The sequence below is a fragment of the Marmota monax genome, unplaced genomic scaffold (assembly GCF_021218885.2).
Source record: "Marmota monax isolate L192 unplaced genomic scaffold, Marmota_monax_Labrador192_F-V1.1 WCK01_AAM20220418_F8-fsc00292, whole genome shotgun sequence".
Taxonomy (NCBI): Eukaryota; Metazoa; Chordata; class Mammalia; order Rodentia; family Sciuridae; genus Marmota; species Marmota monax.
This window is the reverse complement of record NW_026692864.1, coordinates 1,092,383-1,115,365: the sequence shown is the minus strand read 5'-3', so window position 1 is coordinate 1,115,365 and position 22,983 is coordinate 1,092,383. Positions and strand designations below refer to the sequence as shown.

The following is a 22,983-nucleotide window of genomic DNA, read 5'->3' as shown; positions in this document are numbered from 1 at the left end:
CCGAGGGTGGGACCGGGCAGGCAGCCCAGGGCCGGCACGCTTTCGGATGCTGGGACAAAGGCGGGAAGAGGCAACTCCCCGTGCGGTAACCTGACCAGGACTGACAGGCGGACGGGACGCTTCCCCGCCCCGCCCCGGTCGCGAGCCCCGGGCCGCGGCCCCGCGCGCTGGTCCGGTCGCGGCCCCGCGCGAGGCACGCGCCGCCTGCCCCGCCGCAGCTCGCCGCCCATTGGCTGGCCCGGCGCGGACGCTCCCGCCCCGCCGCGCCATTGGCTGGGCCGCCGCGGTCCCCGCGCGAGCCACCGCTGACGTCACGCGGCCTGCGGCGGCTGTGGCGGCGCCCCCGGCCCAGCCCCGAACCCCTTCGGCAGAGGTGCCGCTGCGGTGCCGGGCGGAGGATGGTGCGCGGCGCGCCCGGGGTCCCCCGCCGCCAGAGCCGCAGCGCCGCAGCCCAGCTGGACGAGGCGGGCAGCCGACCCCCGCAGCGGGCGCGGGGCGGGCGGCCGCGGTGAGGCGCGTTGGGCGGAGGGGCGCCAGGGCCGGCGGGGCGCCGCAGCGGCCATGGGGGCCCTGACGAGCCGGCAGCACGCGGGCGTGGAGGAGGTGGACATCCCGTCCAATTCCGTGTACCGCTATCCGCCCAAGTCCGGTGAGGGCCGGGGGAGCGGGAGCGGGGCGGGCAGCGCGTCGGGGGTGCCGCGCGAGGCCGTGACCCGGTGGCCGAGGCGGCTCCCAAACCGTCTTCCGCGCGGGAGGGCGTCGAGGAGGCCGAGGTCGCTTCCCACCCCGGCGAGGGGCTGCGCTGGCGCCTGCGGGGTCGCCGAGGTCACCCTCCACAGAGGACGTGAGCAGCCTCCATGGTAATCTGCCCTGCGACAGGGACGCGCGCCTGCAGGGATGCTGCGACGCAGGCGGTCCGCGCGCAGGGCTGCGGGCTCCGCATCGGTGCTTGGCACTTGTACCCGGTGCTGCCCCTGGGCTGCCGCTTCCGTGCCTCCGGGAAGCTTCGAGCTGCTTTTCCCGGAGAAGCTTCCTCTGCCTGCTGGAGGAGGAGGCCGAACCGGCGTGCGCAGTGCTGGTGCAGCCCCAGACGCTGTCAGAAAGAAAAGGCACAAGTGTCTCAACAGGAATGTTTGGAGTCTGAGTGTCAGAGGCGCTCGGACGGTCCCTCTGCCGCTCTGGGACTGCGCAGAGGCGTTTGAAATGGATGGAGTTACTGTGTTTGTTTTCAGAAGCGTATACCTTCGCGCAAAGAGGGATCTGCCTCCAGCCGCTGGGTTACGGCTTCAGCGCTGGAGGTGCAGGAGGATTTTACCCACGGAGGAGAGAGCATCACTAGGTGTCCCGCTGAGTGACAGTCGGCCCGTCGGATCTGCTGGCTCCTGATCCAGCTCGGCTATCTGCTCTTTACCTTTGGTGTTACTCTCCAGACTTGCGGGGACCCATGGCTCCCACCTAGTCTCTAGCCTAGGACCTGATGGGAATTCTGGTGATCTGGGATTGAGGTGTCAGAACTGGAGCTGAGCCGACAGTTTCCTTTTGGTAGAATAAAGACATGTTAATGAGACGAGCTGGTTTCCCAGCAGTAAGTCCAGTTCCTGCCAGGTGAAAGCGGCAGCGGCCAGACAATGAACCTGTCTCCCTGCAGAGTGTCTGCCAGAGCTCTTTTTCTCACTGCTTTTGTGCCAAAGAATGAATCCTTGCAGAGATGGGTATGTTTTAAGAGCTGTGTTAGACAGGTCCAGGACAGTGCTATGGATCGTTAGTATCTTAACAAAACTCTGGCTAATTATGATTTTGTGAAACCAGTGCTAAAGAAGGCACACATCTTGTTTTTTTAGTGGATAAAAATATGCAGTAGGATTTTTGCATTTTTTTCTTACATCACTTGGCTTTTATTGATCAGGATATCGAGCAAGTTTTGCTGAGCTTGGAGTTTTCAATAGTTTGCTGCCTTACCCTCCTTTAGACTTGATATTTCACAAAGGCAGTTCTCAGAGGGTATCAACGACAACTGTGAACCTCAGATAATGATAGTAAAAGGATAATGGACCAAACCAAAACTTCTTTAATACTTATCCACTCTGCCAGTCTTTAAAAGTTTTACCTAATTATAACTCATATTGTTTTTTTTTTGGGGGGGGGGCGGTGATGCTGAGGATTGCACCCAAGGCCTTGTGCAAGTGAGGCAAGCACTCCACCAACTGAGCTATATTCCCAGCCCCTGTAACTCATTTTTAATCAGAAGTTATGTATGAGAGAAACAGTATAACAGAAAATAAAAATCAGAACATCCATGTTCCAGTCAATACACCTTTATGAACATGAAAACTTGGGGGAGTTTGCATATCTGTGCTCTAGGCCAGAGGCATCTCCACCCATCTGATCCTTAAATTGATCTGGCTCTTTATGAATTTATAGTGTTTTGGACCTGACAGCATCTGTTGAGTGAATTGGGTCCAGATCCAGATCCACTCATTTTTTTGGTAAGAATGGAGACCCAGAGAAATGAATTGGTGGGGCTAGGGTCATGTAGCAACTTAGATTTTTTGTTTGTTTGTTTGTTTGTTTTGGGGATCGAACCCATGACTTGCACATGCTAGGCAAGCGTCCTACTGCTGAACCATATCCCCATCCCTCATGCAGCAAGGTTTTTGGCCTCTGCTTTTTTTTTAATAATACTGAAATGGAACCCAGGGGCGGTGTACCATCTGAGCTCCATCGTCAAACCTTTTTATTTATGTATTTATTTTTATTTCAAGGCAGGATTTCACTAAATTGCCCAGATTGACCTTGAATTTGTGATTCTCCTGCCTCTGCATCCTGAGTTGCTGAGATTACAGGCGTGTGTGCCACTACACCTGGATAGTGCCCTTCTTTGTAGCATCATTCTCTTCATTTTACATAGACAATCTTGTCCATGATGATTGTGGAGTGGAGGCTATTCTCTGTAAGAACCAAGGTAAAACTGAAGAGGATTGTCCTTGTTGAGGAATCAGACTGGGTTGATTGTTTTTTTTTTCTTTTTGCGTTGGGGTACCAGGGTTTGAACTCAGGGGTATTTGACCACTAAACCCCAACCCCAACCCTATTTGTATTTTTATTTAGAGACAGGGTCTCACTGAGTTACTTAGCACCTTGCTTTTGCTGAGGCTGGCTTTGAACTTTTGATCCTCTTGCCTCAGCCTCCCGAGCTACTGGGATTATAGGCATGTGCCACTGTGCGTGGCTAGACTGGGTTGATTTTAAGAAGTGTCCTTAACCTGCTTATTGATAGTGGAACAAAGCAAAGAGCAGGTCTTAGTTTTCTCTAGATGATGGAACATGCCTAGAGACCAAGTGGAGACCACCCTCTGGCTCTCCAGTACAGAAAGACACATTATCATCTGTTATGTTAGTCATCCTAGGAGAAATTGCTACCCCTTCTTCCCTCCCTTCTTCCCTCCTTCCCTTCCTTAGTTTTTTTTTTTGGGGGGGGTACTGGGGATTGAACTCAGGGGTACTTGGACACTGAGCCACATCTCCAGCCCTATTTTGTATTTTATTTAGAGACAGGGTCTCTCTGAATTGCTCAGGGCCTTGCTGTTGCTGAGGCTGGCTTTGAACTCAGTCCTCCTGCCGTAGCCTCCCGAACTGCTGGGATTATAGGTGTGTGACACCGCACCAGGCTAAATTAAAAAAAAAAAAAAAAAAAAAAAAATATATATATATATATATATATATATATATGTATATATTTACTTTTTAATTGTAGGTAGACACAGTAACTTTATTTTTTTGTGGTGCTGAGGATTGAACCCAGTGCCTCACTCATGCTAGGTGAGTGCTTTGCCTTTGAGCCACAACCCAGCCCCCAGCTAAGATTTTTAATGGATATTAATTTTACACATTGAACTTGAAATATTTAAAAATTACTGAGAATGGCTGATTTCAAGTTGACTTGAGTTCACTATTTTTTGGGGGGGGGGCATTGGATATTGAACTCGGGGCCTTGTGCATGCTATGCAAGTGCTCTCCACTGTGGCACATCTCCACCTGACTGGTTTGGGGCATACAGTGAAAGTCTTATTTTCACTACTATTGTCCATCTACCTAGTTCCCCTTCCTCTCCTACATCCCCATTCCTATGCCACCACTGCTGGCTTTTTTCTAATTCTTCTAGAGTTTCTTTTGTAAATACAAACATACATGCTGTTTAGACTGTTCTTTGTTCTTTCACTTTCAGAAATATTGGAGATCTTTTTACATTTTCTCCATATTTGAGAGATATGTTCTTGTTCTTTTATTTAAATAGATTTTTTATACCTTTATTCATTTATTTGTTTGTTTTTATATGGTGCTGAGGATCAAACCCAGTGTCTCACACATGCTAGGTGGGTGCTCTGTCACCGAGTCCCAACCCCAGCCCCTCCTTGTTCTTTTTAACAACTGCATAATATTTTTCTGGGAGTGTATCATCATCATTATGATGGGGCACTCAACCATTGAGCCATTTTATTTAGAAACAGGGTCTCACTGAGTTGCTTAGCACCTCACCGTTGCCAAGACTGGCTTTGAACTCATGATCCTCCTGAACTCATCAACCTCCTAAGCCTCTGGGATTATAGGCATGTGCTACCTCGCCTGGACTCATAGTTTTTTTTACACAGTCTTATTGATGAACATTTGGCCTTTTTCAGAATTTTACAGTTGCAAAGAGTACAGCAGTGAATAATGTTATGCATATGTTCTTAGGTGATTGTTAGTTTTGTTAATAAATTTACAAATTTTATTAACCTTTTAAGTAACAGAGGCATGATAGGGATTAGTTTTCTGTACAGTATTTGTTTTCTGTTAGCATAGAGAGCAATTTTTCTTTTTGGTACTGGGGAATTGAATCCAGAGGTCCTTAACCACACATCCCAGCCCCTTTTATTTTATTTTTTTGAGACAAGGTCTCATTAAATTGCTTAGGGTCTTGCTAAATTGCAGAGGCTGGCTTTGAACCTGTGACCCTCATGCCTTAGCCTCCTAGTCCCTGGGATTACAAGTGGGTGCTTTTGCTGCGATTGGTTGTGACTTTGAACTTTTTGAGTTAGAGGCCTTAGATGCTTTTAATCCTTATCTAAGATCTTTGCTTCTTCAAAAGCTTATGATCATTTGTTTAGAGATAGTAATTTTTATGCATATGTGCCTACTTTCTGACAGGAGTATCTTCATTAATAGAAGTCATTGGGCCTGCTTTCTGTATCCAGGAAGAAATAAGCATGCTATAAAGACAACTAAATCGGGGATGTGGCTCAAGCGGTAGCGCGATCGCCTGGCATGCGTGCGGCCCGGGTTCGATCCTCACCACCATATACAAAACAAAGATGTTGTGTCTGCCGAAAACTAAAAAATAAATATTAAAATTCTTTCTCTCTCTCTCTCTCTCTCTCTCTCTCTCTCTCTCTCCCTCCCTCCCTCCCCCCAAAAAAATAAACAAGTGAAATAAAAGTGTCCAACTACAACTAAATAAAATAAAAAAAGAAATTAAATAAAGGTATTGTGTCTATCTGCAACTAAAATATAGAAAAAAAAAAAAAGACAACTAAATCATGTGAATCAGTACCTCATAAAATTTGGCTAGTTTCTTTATACATATTTAAACAAATTATAAAATACTACTAGTTTATTTTGTGAAGTTTTAAAAAGTAGATCCAAAATTTAGAATGGTAATTAGAATCCTGCCCAGCTAACTTGGTCAACCTTGAATTTTGCTTTGTAGGCCTTTAACTTATTGAATGAACTCTCCCTTATCTCCCTTATCGTGCCTCTCCCCTTATAAAAGGTAATCTCTTTTGTTTAAAATCAGAGGATATTAATCACATCTACATCATCATTCTTGAGATTTTTGTTATTGGAGTACACATATGCTTGTCAAATGGGTCTCTTCCATGGCAAGAGCAGTTTTTAAAAGCATATATAAATCTTTGACTTCCAAATAATTGTAAAAGTTTCTCTTAGCTCTGGGGTGTATCAATTTATTTATTTTTAAATTCTATTTTTTTTTTTGTGAGAGTGGAGACTGAACCCATGTCTACACACCCCAGCCCAGTTGTGCATACCATGGGATTTGTTGTTACGTGTACATACACTCACACCAGCACACCATGCACAATAGAACAAATAGTTTGGCCAGTATCCATCCCCAGTACTCCACCTCCCTCTTGCCTCCCACCCTTTGTTGCTTTCCTCTATTGATTTCCCTTGGATTTTCATGAGATCTCCCAACTTTCTTCTCTCTAAGCTATATCCCTAGCCCTTTTTACGTCAAGACAGATACTCACCAAGTTGCTAAGGCTGGCCTTAAACTTGTGATCCTCCCGCCTCAGTGTCCTGAGTAGCTGGGATTATAAACCTGTCACCACACCCAGCAACTTATTTATTTAGGGGCTGGGGAATGTACCCAGGACCTCACACCTACTAAGTCTGTGTTCTGCCCCTGAGCTACACACCCCCAGACCATTTGTATTATTATTTTTTAACACTTAAAATGTAATAATTCTCTTACTTTTTCTTTTTGGTTTTTTATTTTTGATGATGATAAAGAGGTAAGTTTGGAAAAGAATGAGAGACTAACTATTAGGGATTCTAAAATTCCACTAAGTAATTCCTGACAGTTGGCAGGTATGTTCTTTCTTATTTCTACGTTTTTTTTTTTTTTTTTAATTTATAGCTGTAGATGAGCAGAATGCCTTTATTTTATTTGTTTACTTTTATTTGGTGCTGAGGATAGAACCCAGTGCCTCACGCATGCTAGGCAAGCACTCTACCACTGAGCTACAGCCCCAGCCCTATTTCTACACTTTTTATTGGTGCATTATAGTTGTACATACCCATGGGATTTGTTGTTAAATGTACATACATGCACACCATGCACAACAGAACAAAATAGTTGGGCCAGTATCACTCCCCAGTACTTCCCCCTCCCTCCCACCTCCCACCATTAGTCTCTTTCCTCTATTGATTTCCCTTTGATTTTCATGAGATCTGCTCCCAACTGTCTTCTCTCTAACTTCTGCATATGAAAGAAAACATAGATTCCTTGACCTTCTGACTTTGACTTATTTCACTTAATCCATCCATTTTCCTGCAAATGACATAATTTCATTTTTCTTTATGACTGAATAAAACTCCATTGTGTATATATACCACATTTTATTTATCCATCTTTATCCATTTATCCACCTAGGCTGGTTCCATAGTTTGGCTGTTGTGAATTGTGTGGCTATAACATGTATGCATGTATCGTGATGTCTTTAATTCTTCAGGGTAAATACCGAAAAATGGTACAGCTGGGTCATATGGTGGTTCCATGCCTAGTCTTTTGAGGAACCTCCATACTGATTTCTATAGTGGTTGTGCTAACTTACAATCCCAAGAGTTTTTTCCTCCATATCCTCTCCAGCATTTATTTGCATTCTGGATGACAGCCAGGCTGACTGGTGTGAGATGAAATCTTTGTGTAGTTTTGATTTGCGTTTCCCTAATTACTAATGATGTTGAACATTTTTTCATGTATTTGTTGACCATTTGTATTTCTTCTTTTGAGAAGTGTCTGTTTAATTCATTTGCCTTTTTATTAATTGGGTTACAATTCTCTTACTTTTGAAATCCCTATTATTCGTTCTTTATAACGTACTTTACTTCATTGAGAGCACACCAATTAATTTTACTTCTTGGTTTTGTCTTAAGATTTAGAGGCTTTGGCTTCTTTATCCAATGGTGTTTTATGTCCTTTTGTTGTGTGGCATTTCTTTTCCCTTTTTCCATATCCTCATGAACACATTAATCGAGCACCTGCTGTATATTATGTATTGTGCTGGTACCAGTGTGTAGATTTTGATCCATGTATTTGTGCTTTGATGCTATGAACAGGAGAATAGAAACCCTGAAATTAAATTTTGTAATTTGTGATGGTACTGAAAACACAGGTATTTGGTGGCTGATATCAGCAGAGTAACAGAACCAACAAGAGATAAAAAGGAGATTTATTTTGAGGAATTGGCATATGTGATGGTGGGGCTGGCAGGTTTGAAATTGCTACAGCAGGCCAGCAGACTGTTAGGATTCCTAGGTTACAGTCTAAAGGCAGAATCCCCTCCTTCCGGGGAAGCCTCAGGTTTTGCTCTTAAAGCCTTCAGTTGATGGAAAGAAGTCCACCCAAATTTTCAAAGGTAATCACCTTTGCTTAGTCAGCTGGTAGAAAGATGTTAATCATATCTACAAAATCCCTCACAACAGCATATAACCTGTGTTTGGACAGACAACTAAGCACCATAGTCTAGCCGTAACAGTCATGGTGGCTTCCTATTTCATTTTTATTAAAAAATGTTTTTTGATACTAGGGTTTGAAGCTAGGGTGCTTAACCACTGAGACAGTTCCCCAACTTATTTTTATTTTTTAAAAATATTTTGTTAATTGTAGTTGGACACAAAACCTTTATTTTATTTTTACGTACTTAGGATCGAACCCAGTGCCCCACATGTAAAACAATAAAAAAGTTATACATTCTTTAAAAATCATTCAGCCAGGCCAAGTGCTACACTTCTGTAATCCTAGCTACTTGGGGAGGCTGAAGCGAAGGACCACAAGTTTAAGACCAGCCTGGGCAATTCAGCAAGAACCTGCCTCAAAACAAAAAATAAAAAGGGCTGGAGATGTAGCTCCGTGGTAGAGCACTTAGCATGCACGGGGCCCTGCATTCCATCCTCAGCACAGTAATAATAATAATGATGATGACAATAATAATTCAGAAATTACACTCCTTGCAAAATTTCAGTGCTTATTACTTAGTGCCAGAGGTAGGATGTATGCTTATATAAATAAATAAGAAAACATCATCATGTAGGCTCTATCCCAGGAATACAAAGTCAGTTTAATATTTGGTAATTAATTAATCAATGCTAATGCATCATGTTAATAGAATAAAGGACAGATCACCTCAATAGCTGCAGAAAGGACATTTGACAGAACCACCACCCATCAGTGATAAAATAACTCTCCATGCTAGGAGTGAGAAGGAACTTGCTCACCCTAAGAAAGGGCATCGAAGGAGCATAAGTGTTTCACCTAGGTGAGATACTGGACGCTTTTCTGGTTTTTTGCAAGGGACTTATATTACCTGTATAATTTTTTAAAAAATATTGTTTAGTTATCAATGGACCTTTTATTTTATTTATTTATATGTGGTGCTGAGATTCAAACCCAGTGCCTCACACATGCTAGGTAAGTACTCCACCACTGAGCCATAGCTCGAGCTTACCTGTATAATTTTTAAAATAGAAATATGAATGACACAAGCAGCACTCTGGTATTAGAGTTGATGTGAGCTGTTAGAGGTGTTTGGATAGATGTGTTTGGAGAATTTTTAAATTTTTTATTTTTTGTGACCTAAAGCTTAAAGCATGTTATTGTAATGTCATGTACATAAGATTTCTCAAATGTGTGAAAATCTGATGGAATTCCATAGCCAGTTTTCCCATAATTTAACTTTATGTGAAATTTAAATGCAATTTATTTCCCTGCAATAATCAAGTGTATAATTCCATTATTCCAAAAGTAAATAGTTCAAGATTAGTATTTTTTTTTAAATTTTAATATTTATTTATTTTTTTAGTTCTTGGCGGACACAACATCTTTGTTTGTATGTGGTGCTGAGGATCGAACCCAGGCCGCACGCATGCCAGGCGAGCGTGCTACTGCTTGAGCCACATCCCCAGCCCCAAGATTAGTATTTTTCACCTATAGACAGGCTGTTTGTCCAATTTATTATGCTCTGACCTTAATACAGAAAAATACAAAATGAAGAGCAGATTGACTACAGATCTCACAATAAAAACTCCTTATTAACATTAGATAGTAGTTAAAATCCAAAATTTGCTTGTCTGTTTGTTTTATAAAGTATAAAGTTTTTGATGACTTCACAGAGTTTAAAAATCTTTGGTTTGGAATTGTGTCATGACAGTAAATAAATTACTGTTTCTAGCTGGGTGCAGTAGTGTACGCCTATAATCCCAGCAATTTGGGAGGCTGAAGTAGGAGGATCACAAGTTTGGGCCAGCTTGGGCAACTTAGATCCTGTCTCAAAATATAAAAAGGTCTGAGGATGTGGCTCAGCGATAGAGTACCCCTGGGTTCAATCCCCAGGACCAGGAAAAACAAAACAAAAAACAGTGAGTGGATTGATTTTTTTTTTCTTTTTTTGAGTGGGAGAAAGTGAGATCTTATTTATCTGAGTAAGCTCTTTGTATACACTAACTTTAATGGACGTTGGCAACTCTCGGTTTATTTCTGTTTTATAAGCCTGATTTTAGAAAATGACTTTTTAAAATTTTTATTCTTTTAAAGAAATGAGGTCTTTCTCTGTTGCCCAGGCTGGCCTTGAACTCCTGGGCTCAAGTGCCTGAGCCTCCAGAGTAGCTGGGACTATATGTGTGCTGTGACCATGCCTGGCAAAAATAATGTTTTATTTTGGTTTTGGGGGCTGGATATTGCACCTGGGGTGCTTTACCACTAAGCCACATCCCCAGACCTTATTTATTTATTTATTTATTTTGGTACCAGGGATTTAACTCAGGGGCGCTTTACCTCTGAGATATAGTCCCAGCCCGTTTTTTTTTTTTTTTTTTTTAATTTTTTAAATTTTGAGACAGGGTCTCACTAAGTTGCTTAAGACCTTGCTAAGTTGCTGAGGCTGGCTTTGAACTTTTGATCCTCCTGCCTCAGTCTCCCAAATTTCTGAGAATACAGGCATGTGCCACCATGACCATCAAAAATGGCATTTTGAGGCTGGGCATGGTGGAATACATCTGTAATCTCAGCTGGGAGGCTGAGGCAGGAGAATCCCAAGTTTGAAGCCAGCCAGCCTCAGTAGTTTAACGAGGCCCTAAGCAATTTAGTGAGACCCTGTCTCTAAATAAAATATCAAAAGGGCTGGGGACATGGTTTAATTACCAAAAAAATAAAATAAAATAAAGTTGGTCTAGGTGCTTGCTTCCCTGGGATCTCTCTTTCTTTCTCTCTCTTTTTTAAGAGATATACCAGATTTTCAAGATCTTTTTAATGATTTTTTTTAAGTTGTAGTAGGACACAATACCTTTATTTTATTTATTTATTTATATGTGGTGCTGAGGATCGAACCCAGGGCCTCGCACATGCTAGGTGAGTGCTCTACCGCTGAGCCACAACCCAGCCCTCAATATTTTTTTTAAAACATTTATTCTTTAGTTGTAGGTGGACACAATACCTTTATTTAATTTTCATGTGGTGCTGAGGGTTGAACTCAGTGCCTCACACATGCTAGGCAGGCACTTTTCCTCTGAGCCACAAACCCAGCCCCTCAAGATTTTGTTTTTTGCTTTTTTTCAATTATAAAAACAGTAGATATTTATTTTAAAACACTAAAACAATTCAGAGAGAAAAAAAAAGAATCACCATAAAAGGTTTCCATCAGAGGCAACCACTATTAACATTTTAGTGAAACTTCTTTTAGGAATCAATCCAAATATATACAAAAGGCTTAAATTAGTGGATATTACTATAGCTGTTCTTTTTTAACGTGTGTGTGTGTGTGTGTGTGTGTATTCTTTTTTGTACCAGAGATTGGACTCAGGGGCACTAGACCCCCAATTGAGTCTTATCCTCAGCCCTATTTTGTTTTTTATTTAGAGACAGGGTCTCACTCAATATTACTGAGGCTGGCTTCGAACTTGTGATTCACCTGTCTCAGCCTCCTGTCTCAGCTTTCCAAACTGATGGGATTATAGGCATGTGCCAGCTAACTTGTATCTTTTGCTCATTAAATATTGTTGGTATCTTTCCTTGTAAATGTAAAATTATATTGACTTAAAAAAGTCTCTTGGTACTGGGGATTTAGCCCAGGGGAGCTTTACCACTGAGCCACATCCCCAGTCCTTTTTTCATACTTTATTTTGAGATAGGGCCTTGCTAACTGGCCCAGGCTGGCTTCAAATTTGTGATGCTCCGGTCTCTACTTCTCAGTTGCTGGTATTAATAGTATGCGCTGTATTGACATTGTTGGCAGTTGCATGGCATTCTATTGACAGATTTATTAAAATAGGTTCCCTATTGATGGACATTTATTTAAGGTGTTTTTAGATGAGATCTTAAAACATTGTGTGTGGTCAGACGCACCTGGTATCTTGGCAGAGTAAACTGTGCTCTTCCTCTCTTGGTCTGGAACTGTAGGAGCTTTGAGGGGCTCTGGAAGTTTTTTGTTTCAAAAACATTGAATTGATCTTTATAGTTTCTGTTATTGGCCTTTAGTCAGTATCGGGTTTTCTTATGCTACCAGTATACTCGTTTCCTTATGATGGGGCTTTGGAAAGCCATGCAGTAATTGTGGGTATGTTTAAAACACTGCATTTTCTAAAATTTTTACCTACATCCAGGGGTCCTTTTCTTTTGTTTGTAAAAATATTAAAGGCAGTGTAGTCCATGTGTTTTTTGTTTTGTTCCATAATTTATTCTGGAGAAGGACCCTAAATATTGAAATTACTCTTCTTCCACTAGACAAGTAAAGAAAAATATTTCAAGTTAATGTGAAAAGCCAAGTTTCTTGAGGTAAAGGGTCTGATGTGTTCTTTTTTTTTTTTTTTTAAATATTTATTATTTTTTAGTTTTCGGCGGACACAAGATCTTTGTTTGTATGTGGTGCTGAGGATCGAACCCGGGCCGCACGCATGCCAGGCGAGCGCGCTACCGTTTGAGCCACATCCCCAGCCCTGATGTGTTCTTGTTGGCATCTTCAGGGAGGAAAAAACCTAGACTTTATCAGGTTGAACATCTTATCATCTAACGCACTGTTGCTTTTTTCCCTATTACAATACAGGAAAAGGAAAAAAAAAAACACAGATTCTGTGCTTGCACTTGGCTTTTCTTCCACATATATATGAGATAATTCCCATATTCATATTAAAATTATATAGCTGGATGCTGTGGTACACACCTGTATTCTCAGCAACTTGGGAGGCTGAGGCTACAGGTTTGCAAATTCAAGGCCAGCCTAGGAAACTTAGTGAGACCCTATCTCAAATTAAAATACAAAAGGAGCTGGGGATATAACTCAGTGGTTGAGCACCCTGGGTTCAATCCCAGTACCAACCCCCCAAAACAAACAAACAAACAAACAAACAAAACGTGTATGGGAGTGTGTGCATGGAGGGGTGTTGGTTTTTACCCCTCCCTGCCCTCCTCGTTCTTTGCGTCTCTCGGATGGTCACACAGGGGATTTGGAGCTGGCCAGACTTTGGGTTGAAACCTGGCCTCTTTCTGCTGCTGCTTCTTGGCCATGGGACTTTGCACAAGTCACTGAACTCTTTCCAACTGAAGAGTGGGCAAAAGTGTCATGTATCTCACAGGTGACATTTAAGAGGGATATTTTTGGTAAAGTCTTACAACTTCCTTTTCATACATGAAGATTACAGCTAAGATTCAAATGACAACAAAATAATCTGACTTGTGCCAAATTCCTCTTCCTTATAAGAGTTTAATTGAGGTGAAAGCCACATCACATAAAATTAATCATTTTAAAGTTAACAGTTGCGTGGCATGCTGTACATTCTCAGGGTTGCCCAGCTACCATCTCTAGTCCAAACATTTCATCACCTCAAAAAGAATTCAGCTGCCCATTAAGCAGTTCCTCTTTATTCTCCTGTGCTCCAGCCCCTGACCACCACCACCTTGCTCTCTTTCCATGGATCTACCAATTCTGGACATTTCAGATACATGTCATTAGGCACTGTGACCTTTTGTGTCTGGCCTCTGATTCACGGTTTCAAGGTCCTTCCATGCTGTCCAGCCCATTAGTACTTCATTCCTCCTTTTGACTGAGTGATAGTGCATTGTGTGGACGTTCCATGCTTTGTATGGCCGCTCACCTGTTGACAGACACTTGGATTATTTACACCTTTGGGCTATTGTGCATAGTGCTTTTAATCATAATATCATATGATTTCTGTGCCCTTTGTTTCCTTGTTTCTTTTTTGGTGGGGTGGGTACCAGGTATTGAACCCAGGAACCCTTAACCACAGAGTCACATCAAGAATCAATGAAAGAGCATGGACAATAGCTAGGACCGGGGAAAGTCCTGGACTTTTCTGATTGTATGCTGTAGACTATGTGGAAATAAAAGGTGATTAAGGAAAGGTTCCTGCTTTGAGTTGTCTGTTGCTGTACTGCCCGCCTTTGTAATATGTTCACTGAGGTACCTGGTCATTTGTCTTTTGGCATGTTCCACATTCTATATTTGCTGACTGACTCCCTGAACTGTTATTAAGCATATTCTCTTCTATTTTCTTTAAGCTGGTGGTTGAATTCAGAACCTTGATCAAATTTGTTTTCTTCTTACAGCTTTAGAAGTGCATGTATATATATATGTGTTTGGCAAAATGACTTTGTTGTATTCTTTACCACTAGGTCCATATCTGGTTGGACAGGGGCCGGCAATGATTTGTTCAGTGTTGTAAAACCATGACATTTTTTTATTCCTCTTTGTTTTTTAGTTGGCATATTACTGTAACGAGAAATATTCCCTCTTCTGTTAGTTGGTTGCTCACCCAGAGGTACAGTTTACATAGGAAGAGTGAGATAGATGTTTAATGCCTTCTCTTTACGTACCAGTTTTCAAAATAGTCAGCCATCTATATCCATGGGATTCAACCAACTGTGGATCTCGAACACAAAGGAAAAAAGGGCACTGAACATGTGCAAATTTTTCTTGTCATCATTCCCTAAAAATACAGTATGACACACGTATTGAGATAGCATGTACATTGTAGTTGGAATTAGAAGTAACCTAGAGATGATTTATAGTCTGTGGGAGGATGTATGTAGGGCATGTGCAAATAATATGACAATTCATTTCCCACTGAATCAGGAAGCTAGGGCAGGAGGATAGAAATTTTGAGGCCAGCCTCAGCAACATAGTGAGGCCCTTAGTATCTTAGTGAGACTCTGTCTCAAAAAATAAAAAGGGCTGGGTTATGGTACTCCTGGATTCGGTCCCCAGTACCAAAAACAAACAGAGACATTTTATGTAAGGGTCTTAAGCATTTGTGGATTTTGGTATCTACGGGAGGTTCTGGACCAATCCTGCACGAATACTGAGGAATGACTGTAATGAATTGGTTCACTAGCATTCTCCAGTGGTGACTCTTTCTTTTTCTTTATAAAAGTATTATGGGAATTGGGTTGTAGCTCAGTGGTTGAGCATTTGCCTGGCATGCAAGAGGCCCTGGTTTGATCCCCAGCCCCCCAAAAAAACCCAAAACCCCCACATCATTGTGGACTCATGGACTTATGCACATTAGCCATATTTCAATCCTTGCTATTATTAACCTGAAAAGCTCAGATTAATATGTTCAACTTTTGTCAGTGGGAACCTCTGCAAGTCAGTTCTTGGATCCTTTTGCTGCAACTCTAGTGGGCTTTGAGAGCTTCCTTGTTATCTGTACAGACAAGATGATCCAGGCCTCGGTTGTCTGTTTCCTGCCCCGAGCCTGGAATGTGGCCCCCACAGAGCCCTGGTTCCTGTTGATGGGAAATGACGTCTGGAGACCCATGTCTGGGTAAGAGAAGCCGTCACTGCCACTTTGTTGGTTATTGTTCCAGGCCTTCTCAGAGGAGAGAGCCAGAAATGTTTGAGTTTTTATTGTTTTTCTTTTCTTTTTTCAGTACTGGGGATTAAACTCAGGGGCACTTTACCACTGAGCTATGTCCCCAGTCTTTTATATTTTTAATTTTGAGACAGGGTCTTACTAAGTTGCTGATACTAGCCTTGAACTTAGAATCCTCCTACCTCAGCTTCCCGAGAAACTGGGATTACAGGTGTGTGTTGCCAAGCCTGGAGTTTGATATATATATATATATATATATATATATATATATATTTTTTTTTTTTTTTTTTTTTAAGAGAGAGAGAGAGAATTTTAATATTTATTTTTTAGTCTTCGGTGGACACAACATCTTTGTTTGTATGTGGTGCTGAGGATCGAACCCGGGCACATGCCAGGTGAGCGTGCTACCGCTTGAGCCACATCCCCAGCCCTGGATTTTGATATTTTTAATTCAAATTTAGGACTACATGTTTTTTCCCTAACAATTGAGCCATATCCCCAGCCCTTTTTATATCTTATTTAGAGACAGGGTCTCACTGAGTTGCTGAGGCTGGCTTTGAATTTGTGATCCTCCTGAGCAGCTGGGATAAGGCATGTGCCAGTGTGCCCAGCTAGCTCTTAATCTTTTGGTGGGGGTAACCAGGGATTGAACTCAGGGGCACTTAATCACTGAGCCACATCCCCAGCCCTATTTTGTATTTTATTTAGAGACAGGGTGTCACTGGGTTACTTAGTGCCACGCCAAGCTTTTGCTGAGGCTGGCCTCTAACTTGCAATCTTCCTGCATCAGCCTCCTGGGCTGCTGGGATCACAGGTATATGCCACCATGCCCAGCCCTGTCCTATATCTTTCACATGACTGCTTACAGGTACTACAAACAGCAGTCTCATACTGAATTCAAGTTGGACAACATCAGACCCCGAACCTGCTTCTCTCCATTCCTTTTTATCCTCTGGGCAAGCCACCAAGTAAAATCTTTAACTTTTCTAATTTCACGTAGTGTATAATAAACATATAACCCCGTATGTAGGAAATATGTGTTAACTAAGGTTCAACAGCCAGTGGCTTAAATTATTTGAGAAGGCTACTTTCTGCTGAAGTCAGCAAGGCACCACCCCTCTGTATAAATTATGCACTTGGAAAATACGGCTAGCAAGTGTGAGACATGAATAATTGATAAGTAAGCTTTCCTAATGATGTATTACTGCAGATGTTGCTCTTTGTGTTTTTAAGTGTGGATGGGTCACTTTCAAGAGTTCCTCAGTTGGTGGCTTTGATCTGGGCCACTATTGCTCAAAGAATGTTATTTCAAGGATTACCTCACTTAGTGGCGAGTGAACTTATCCACATTGTTTTGTTCCATAGGTATTTCTAGACTAAAAGCTTCCTTTAAAAATGAATGTTCATGGGGCTGGGGATATAGCTCAGTTGGTAGAGTGCTTGCCTCACATGCACAAGGCCCTGGGTTCAATCCCCAGCACCACAAAAACAAAACAAAACAGAGGAATGTTCATTTCTGCGTCCTGTTCGAGTTGTCTTCTGTCCACCTCCCTGTGGCTTTCCCACAGGCTAGAGCCTGTACTTCATTTTTTCAGTTTGTTGTAAATCTTTAACATGATTTGCAGATGACTGAGGGAGTTAGAAATCTCCTAGCTGTCTCACACGAACAAGCCTTTGTCCCTCCACTAGTTCTCACATGGTTTGAGGGCTGGGGTCTTTGAGAGCTGGATGAGGTTCACTGTTAGTCCTCCGACAGCTTCCTTTAGAAGCTGGTCTTGGAAATATGGGGTGGGAGGCATTTGTGTGATCATCGGAGGGAAAGTGTATTCCCAGGTTGACGTGTCAGTGTTTCTAGGCCTTCCTTGGTGACGTAGCAGTGCCATCACATGGTCCTGGTTCCCTGGTCTGTTTGGATGAGGCTGAGGGTAATTGTGACTCCTGACTCATGATTGCATTGGGTTATTGTGTTATGTGGAAAATACCTTGTCCCCTGTCTGGTTAAGGAGCAGAGAGGGGCAGCCCACCTTGACTGCTGTAGCCCTGGCCCTCAGCCCTGTTAGTGAGTGTGAGGCTGAGAGGGTGTGCTGTTCCTTCCACAGCACCGACCTGGTGCTCATTAGACTCCGGTCTCTGTGATGTTCAAAGGTAAGCTAGCAACAGCTGTGTTAGTTAAATTCATATTTTCCAGTGAAACTATCATATGTTCTACAGCAAGTTAAGGTATGAAGAGCCTTCATCACAAGGATGATGGAGGTATGGAATGGCAGGTGCTGAGACTTAAGCATGTGGATGTGAGCTGGCAAATGAAAACCTAGGCAGAGCTGATGTATGTGATCATGCTGGTACCCACGGTTAAGATTCCTAGAAACATGAAATAACTGCTTCAGGTTTAATGAAAAAAATTAGGGAAAGCCAGGCTTGATGGTGTACTCCTGTAATACCAGTGGCTCAGGAGGCTGAGTCAGGAGGATTGCAAGTTTGAGGCCAGCCTCAGCAACTTAGTAAGGCTATAAGCAACTTAGCAAGATCCTGTCTCTCAATAAAAATGGCTGGGAACATGGCTCAGTGGTTAAGTATCCCTGGGTTCAATCCCTGGTACCAAAATAAATAAGTAAATAAATAAAACAACAACAAAAAATATTAGGGAAAAATACACACATTCACCCACAGGCATTGTGGGGCCTTTTAGCCTTCATTTTATTTTTAATTTTTTTTTAGTCGTAGATGAACACAATGCCTTTATTTATTTTTATGTGGTGCTGAGGATTGAACCCAGTGCCTCACATGTGCTAGGCAAGCACTCCACTATTGAGCCACAACCCCAGCCCTCTGGCCTTTATTTTAAACAGATCATTATTAAGACGCAAGACTATTAAAAAGAAAACAGGGCTGGGGTTATGGCTCAGTGCCAGAGCGCTTGCCTCACAAATATGAGGCACCAGCTTCAATCCTCAGCACCACATGAAAATAAGTAAATAAAATAAAGGTATTGTGTCCATCTGCAACTAAAGAAATTAAAAAAAAAAAAAAGAAAACAATGATCTATTTTTTATTTTCTTTATTTCTCCCTGCTGTGATTTTGCTTGCTTTTTTTGCCACTGTCCCAAATCAGAAGTAAAACACTTTGGGTTAGAAATTGCTCTAATTATTTGTTGATTAGTGGTTTTTTTTTTTTTTATATATATTTATTTTTTAGTATTTGGCGGACACAACATCTTTGTTTGTATGTGGTGCTGAGGATCGAACCCGGGCCGCACGCATGCCAGGCGAGCGCGCTACCGCTTGAGCCACATCCCAGCCCTGTTGATTAGTGTTAACATGTTGTTTTTGTTTTGGGGGATGGAACCCAGGGCCTTGTGCATGCCAGGCAAGCACTTGACCACATTCTAAATTATATTTTGAGAAAGTGTCTTGCTAAGTTGCTGAGGCTGACCTCAGACCAGCAATCCTCCTGCCTCAGCCTCCTGACTAGCTGTGGATTATAGGTGTGCAGGTGGGGATTATAGTGGGAGTCTGTACTGTGCCTAGCTAACATCTTTTTAGTCAGCTTTTTTGCTGGGTTCAGTGTGATTGCCATTTGCTTGTCTGAATTTTTCTTTTCTTTTTTTTTCCTGTTTATCCTTCTTAGGCAGCTATTTTGCCAGTCACTTCATCATGGGAGGAGAAAAATTTGACTCAACACATCCTGAAGGTTACCTGTTTGGCGAGAACAGCGACCTGAACTTCCTGGGGAACAGACCAGTTGCGGTAGGGCTATAATCTCTTTGCTTCCCGTGGGGCTCCAGTGGCCAGTAGCCATGTAGAAAGCAAGTTTGCAGTTGCTGGCTCAGCAGTTGGTGGCCTGGTGTGAGCTGAGGGGCCTTAGGAGCCAGCGGTGTTGGTGCTGGAGGAGACCTGGGGGAGGCTGGCCCTCTGGGCAAGGTCAGTCAAGTGGCCACATGAAGCTTTCCTTGGATTGGAGTTCTGCTCACCGGACACCTCCACTTGCCTTCCATTCTGGTTATCTGTCTCTTTCTCTGTTTTCTGTCTGCCTCCCCCTTTAGGAAGTACGATTGAGTGCCAGATCTTGAGCAGAGCCTGGTACACCATGATAAGCCTTGCCAACATTGTTGAATGAATGACTGAAAGTTTCCTTTGGTGCTTAATTGATGTTAGAATTTGTCTCTCAGTTGTTTGTTCAGATTATTTTGTGAACTTTATTTTTTAAAGTGATTCTCCTGCCTCAGCTTCCTGAAGATCTGGGACTGTAGGCGTGCACCACTGTGCTTGGCTCTGTAAACTTTCATCAAGCACCTTCTCATGCCCAGCTTGTGGGGCTTTATGACAGAGGCTGCTGTGTGGCTTTAAGTGGCTCCTGTACACTAAGAAAGGTCCTCGAGGCTTTCTGACAGTTTTCTACTCCCCACGAAGACTCACCAGTCAGAAGACTTCTAGCCACTTTGATTTCAAGAGTGAGAAATCCTAGGGTCCAAGAGATGAACACTGGTAGCAGCCAGCATTTAGGAAGTACACACTGTGTTTGAGGCAGTGTTCCTAGTGTGGTTTTGTTTTGTTTTGGCACTGGGGACTGAACACCAGGGGTACTTAACCAATGAACCATACCCCCAGCACTTTATTTTTATTTTGAGACAGGTCTTGCTAAGTTGCTCAGGATGGCCTTGAACTTGCAATCCTCCTGCTTTAGCCTCTCTAGTTGTATGCCACCATGCCTGTGTGTTCCTAGTGTTGGATACACAATTTTTTCTCAAAGTTGTATAACTAGGTTTGCCCCAAATCCACAGTCTTTCCACTGCCACAGAATATTCTGCCTTTCTCAAGAAACCTCCAGCTTAGTAGGGCAGACAAAACATAAATAGGAAGAGTAGATAAGTGATGAGTACTGTAGGAATTGAGAAATGGAGAAAGAGAACAGTTAGGGCAGATTGCTTGGTGGTGTGTGAGGACATTGGACAGGTGGGGGGAGTTGAGTGGGGCTTTGAAGAATGGCTGCTTGACCAGGTGAGTGGGAAAGGAGTGACACAGAGTACAAGTCTGAAAGCATTCATGGATTAGTAGGATCAACAAATATTTATTGAGCAATTACTGTGTTAGGATCTTGGTACTTGGGATTGAACCCAAGACTTTACACGTGCTAGGCAAGTGCCCTACCAGTGAGCTGCATCCCCAGCCAGTGGTCTGTTCTGCCTTGGAACAAATAAGGAAACTAGTCTGGCCTGATGGCAAAACATGATTGAAAAGGTAGGTACGGACTCTGTTACCTTGAGAGGTTTTCACCCTCTCCTGTGGGACATGGGGAGTGTTTAAGACTTTTTGGCAGGTAAGTGACCTGGTGATGGTCTTCCAATTTGGGCTTTAATTACAAATTTTTTTTGTCATTGTTGGTTTTATTTCTACTTGGGTTGACCTCTCTTCTAATTTAGTCTGGCAGTACTCTTCAAAATACCAAGTCCCTTCTGCTTCAAATCAAAGTTATGTCAACTAATACTGATCCAATGTATGCTTTGATTTTGCTGCTGCTTTCTTAGCAATTAGAATAGGAAGAACTTTCTTTTTTTCTGAAAGAGCCAGATAAGGATTTTTTCTCACTTACAGGATTCTGTTCATGCTTAGAAAATGGCTCTTCCTTGGGCTGGGAGTGTAGCACAGTGGTGGAGCACTTGCCTAGCATGTGCGAAGCTCTGGGTTTGATCCTCAGCACCACACAAAAAGTATATAAATAAAATAAAGGTATTGTGTCTATCTACAACTAAAGATTGAAAGAAAGAAAAGGGCTCTTTCTTATATGGATTGACCTCTTCATCTGTTTCTTTCTTTCCTCTGATGTCAGAATAGATTATATTTTTTAATATTTATTTTTTAGTTATAGGTGGACACAATATCTTTATTTTATATTTATGTGGTGCTGAGGATTGAACCCAGTGCCCCACGCATGCTAGGCAAGCGCTCTACCAGCCTAGATTATATGTTTTAAAAGGATTTTTTTTGCTTCTAGGTGATTCTAAAATATGCAAGTGCTTTTTTGGGTTCATTTTGAGGTTTATGCTGACTGGCACATGTGCCTGAAGTGAGTCACCTGCTTACACCTCTGAGGAGGCCTGAGCTCTGCCTGAATTACTAGGGAGTAGACTTGATGTTAAGTTTGAGGCTTTTTTCTAAGGGAGTATTGACATTGGTGTTTTTCTTGTTGTTTTAGTTAGTAATCATTAAGTATGCTTAATGCTCTATGGAGCAAATTTTTGAAAAAACATACTATAATTTCACACTAGGAAAGAAAATCAAAGTAACTTCAAATAGCTATTCAGAAATATACAGAATAATGTAGCATGCTTCTCTTTTCTTTCCCTACATGTTATTTAATAATAACAATGGCTAACATTTATTGAACACTTCCTAATTTGCCAGACCTGGTTGTCCTAAGCACTTCTTATGTGTTACTTCATTATGTCCTCACAGCTAGTGAGGACGGTCCTTACTGAGAGGTGAAGAACTTGAGGCACAGAGAATTTTAATGAAGATTACCAAACCAGGTGTGATGGCACATGCCTGTGACCTCAGTGACTTGGGAGGCAAGACAGGAGGATCACACGTTCAAGGCCACTTTGGGCAATTTAGTTTAGTTTCAGTCTCAAAAAATAAAAAGGACTGGGGCTGTAGCTCAGTAGTAGAGTATCCCTGATTTAATTCCTATTAGCAAAGAAAAACAAACAAAAAGATCACCAAGCCTGTAAGAGCTGAGCCAGGATGTAAACCTAGCAGCCTGGCTCTGGAGACTGAGCCGCTCGGTCGTTTCTGTAAGAAGGTCCAGTGTTTGGGGGATCTCTGCCCATATCTTGTCTGTGAGTCTCTTTGTGTTGATCAGCTTGTGAGATTGGGTAGAGATCTAAAAGTAGAACAGTGGATTGACATGCTCTCCTGGAGCATCCCCGCGAGGGTGCCCATGTGGTGTGTAATTCCATCTGCCAGCTGACCTCTGGGTTTTGCCATGACTGCTCTTCCCACTCGGTTAGGGAGCAGCCTAGAGACCTGAAGAGCTGACTTCCACTGTCCAGTGGCAGAGCTGGGTGTCAGCAGCAAGCATCAGGTTGTACAGCAGAGAAGACAGCCTTTCAAAGTCATCCTGAGCACGTCACGAGTGGCTCCTCTTTCCAGAGAAAATGAGAAATATGTTAAAATGAATTGTCATATTGAAGTATAAACGCCTGGGCTGAGGTTGTGGCTCAGTGGTACAGCATTTGTCTCACATGTGTGGAGCACAGGGTTGTATCATCGGCACCACATAAATAAATAAAATAAAGGTATTGTGTCCATCTACAACTAAAACAA

General features: G+C 42.5%; 1 protein-coding gene across 5 annotated transcripts in view; it reads left to right on the top strand.

Moving 5' to 3' along the window:
- Window positions 1–498: 498 nt before the first annotated feature.
- Window positions 499–22,983, top strand: part of Rnf157 (ring finger protein 157) — a 68,996-nt gene continuing 46,511 nt past the window's right edge. For 4 of the 5 annotated variants that reach the window (XM_046449541.2, XM_046449539.2, XM_058581006.1 and 1 more), the window contains exons 1-2: window positions 499–649; window positions 19,289–19,407. In XM_046449541.2, the coding sequence (XP_046305497.1) occupies window positions 562–649; window positions 19,289–19,407 (207 nt within the window). In that variant the 5' untranslated portion in view covers window positions 499–561. Of the gene's footprint in view, window positions 650–15,456; window positions 15,613–19,288; window positions 19,408–22,983 lie in introns of those variants that run through there. The other variant, XM_058581005.1, reaches the window with a different exon arrangement.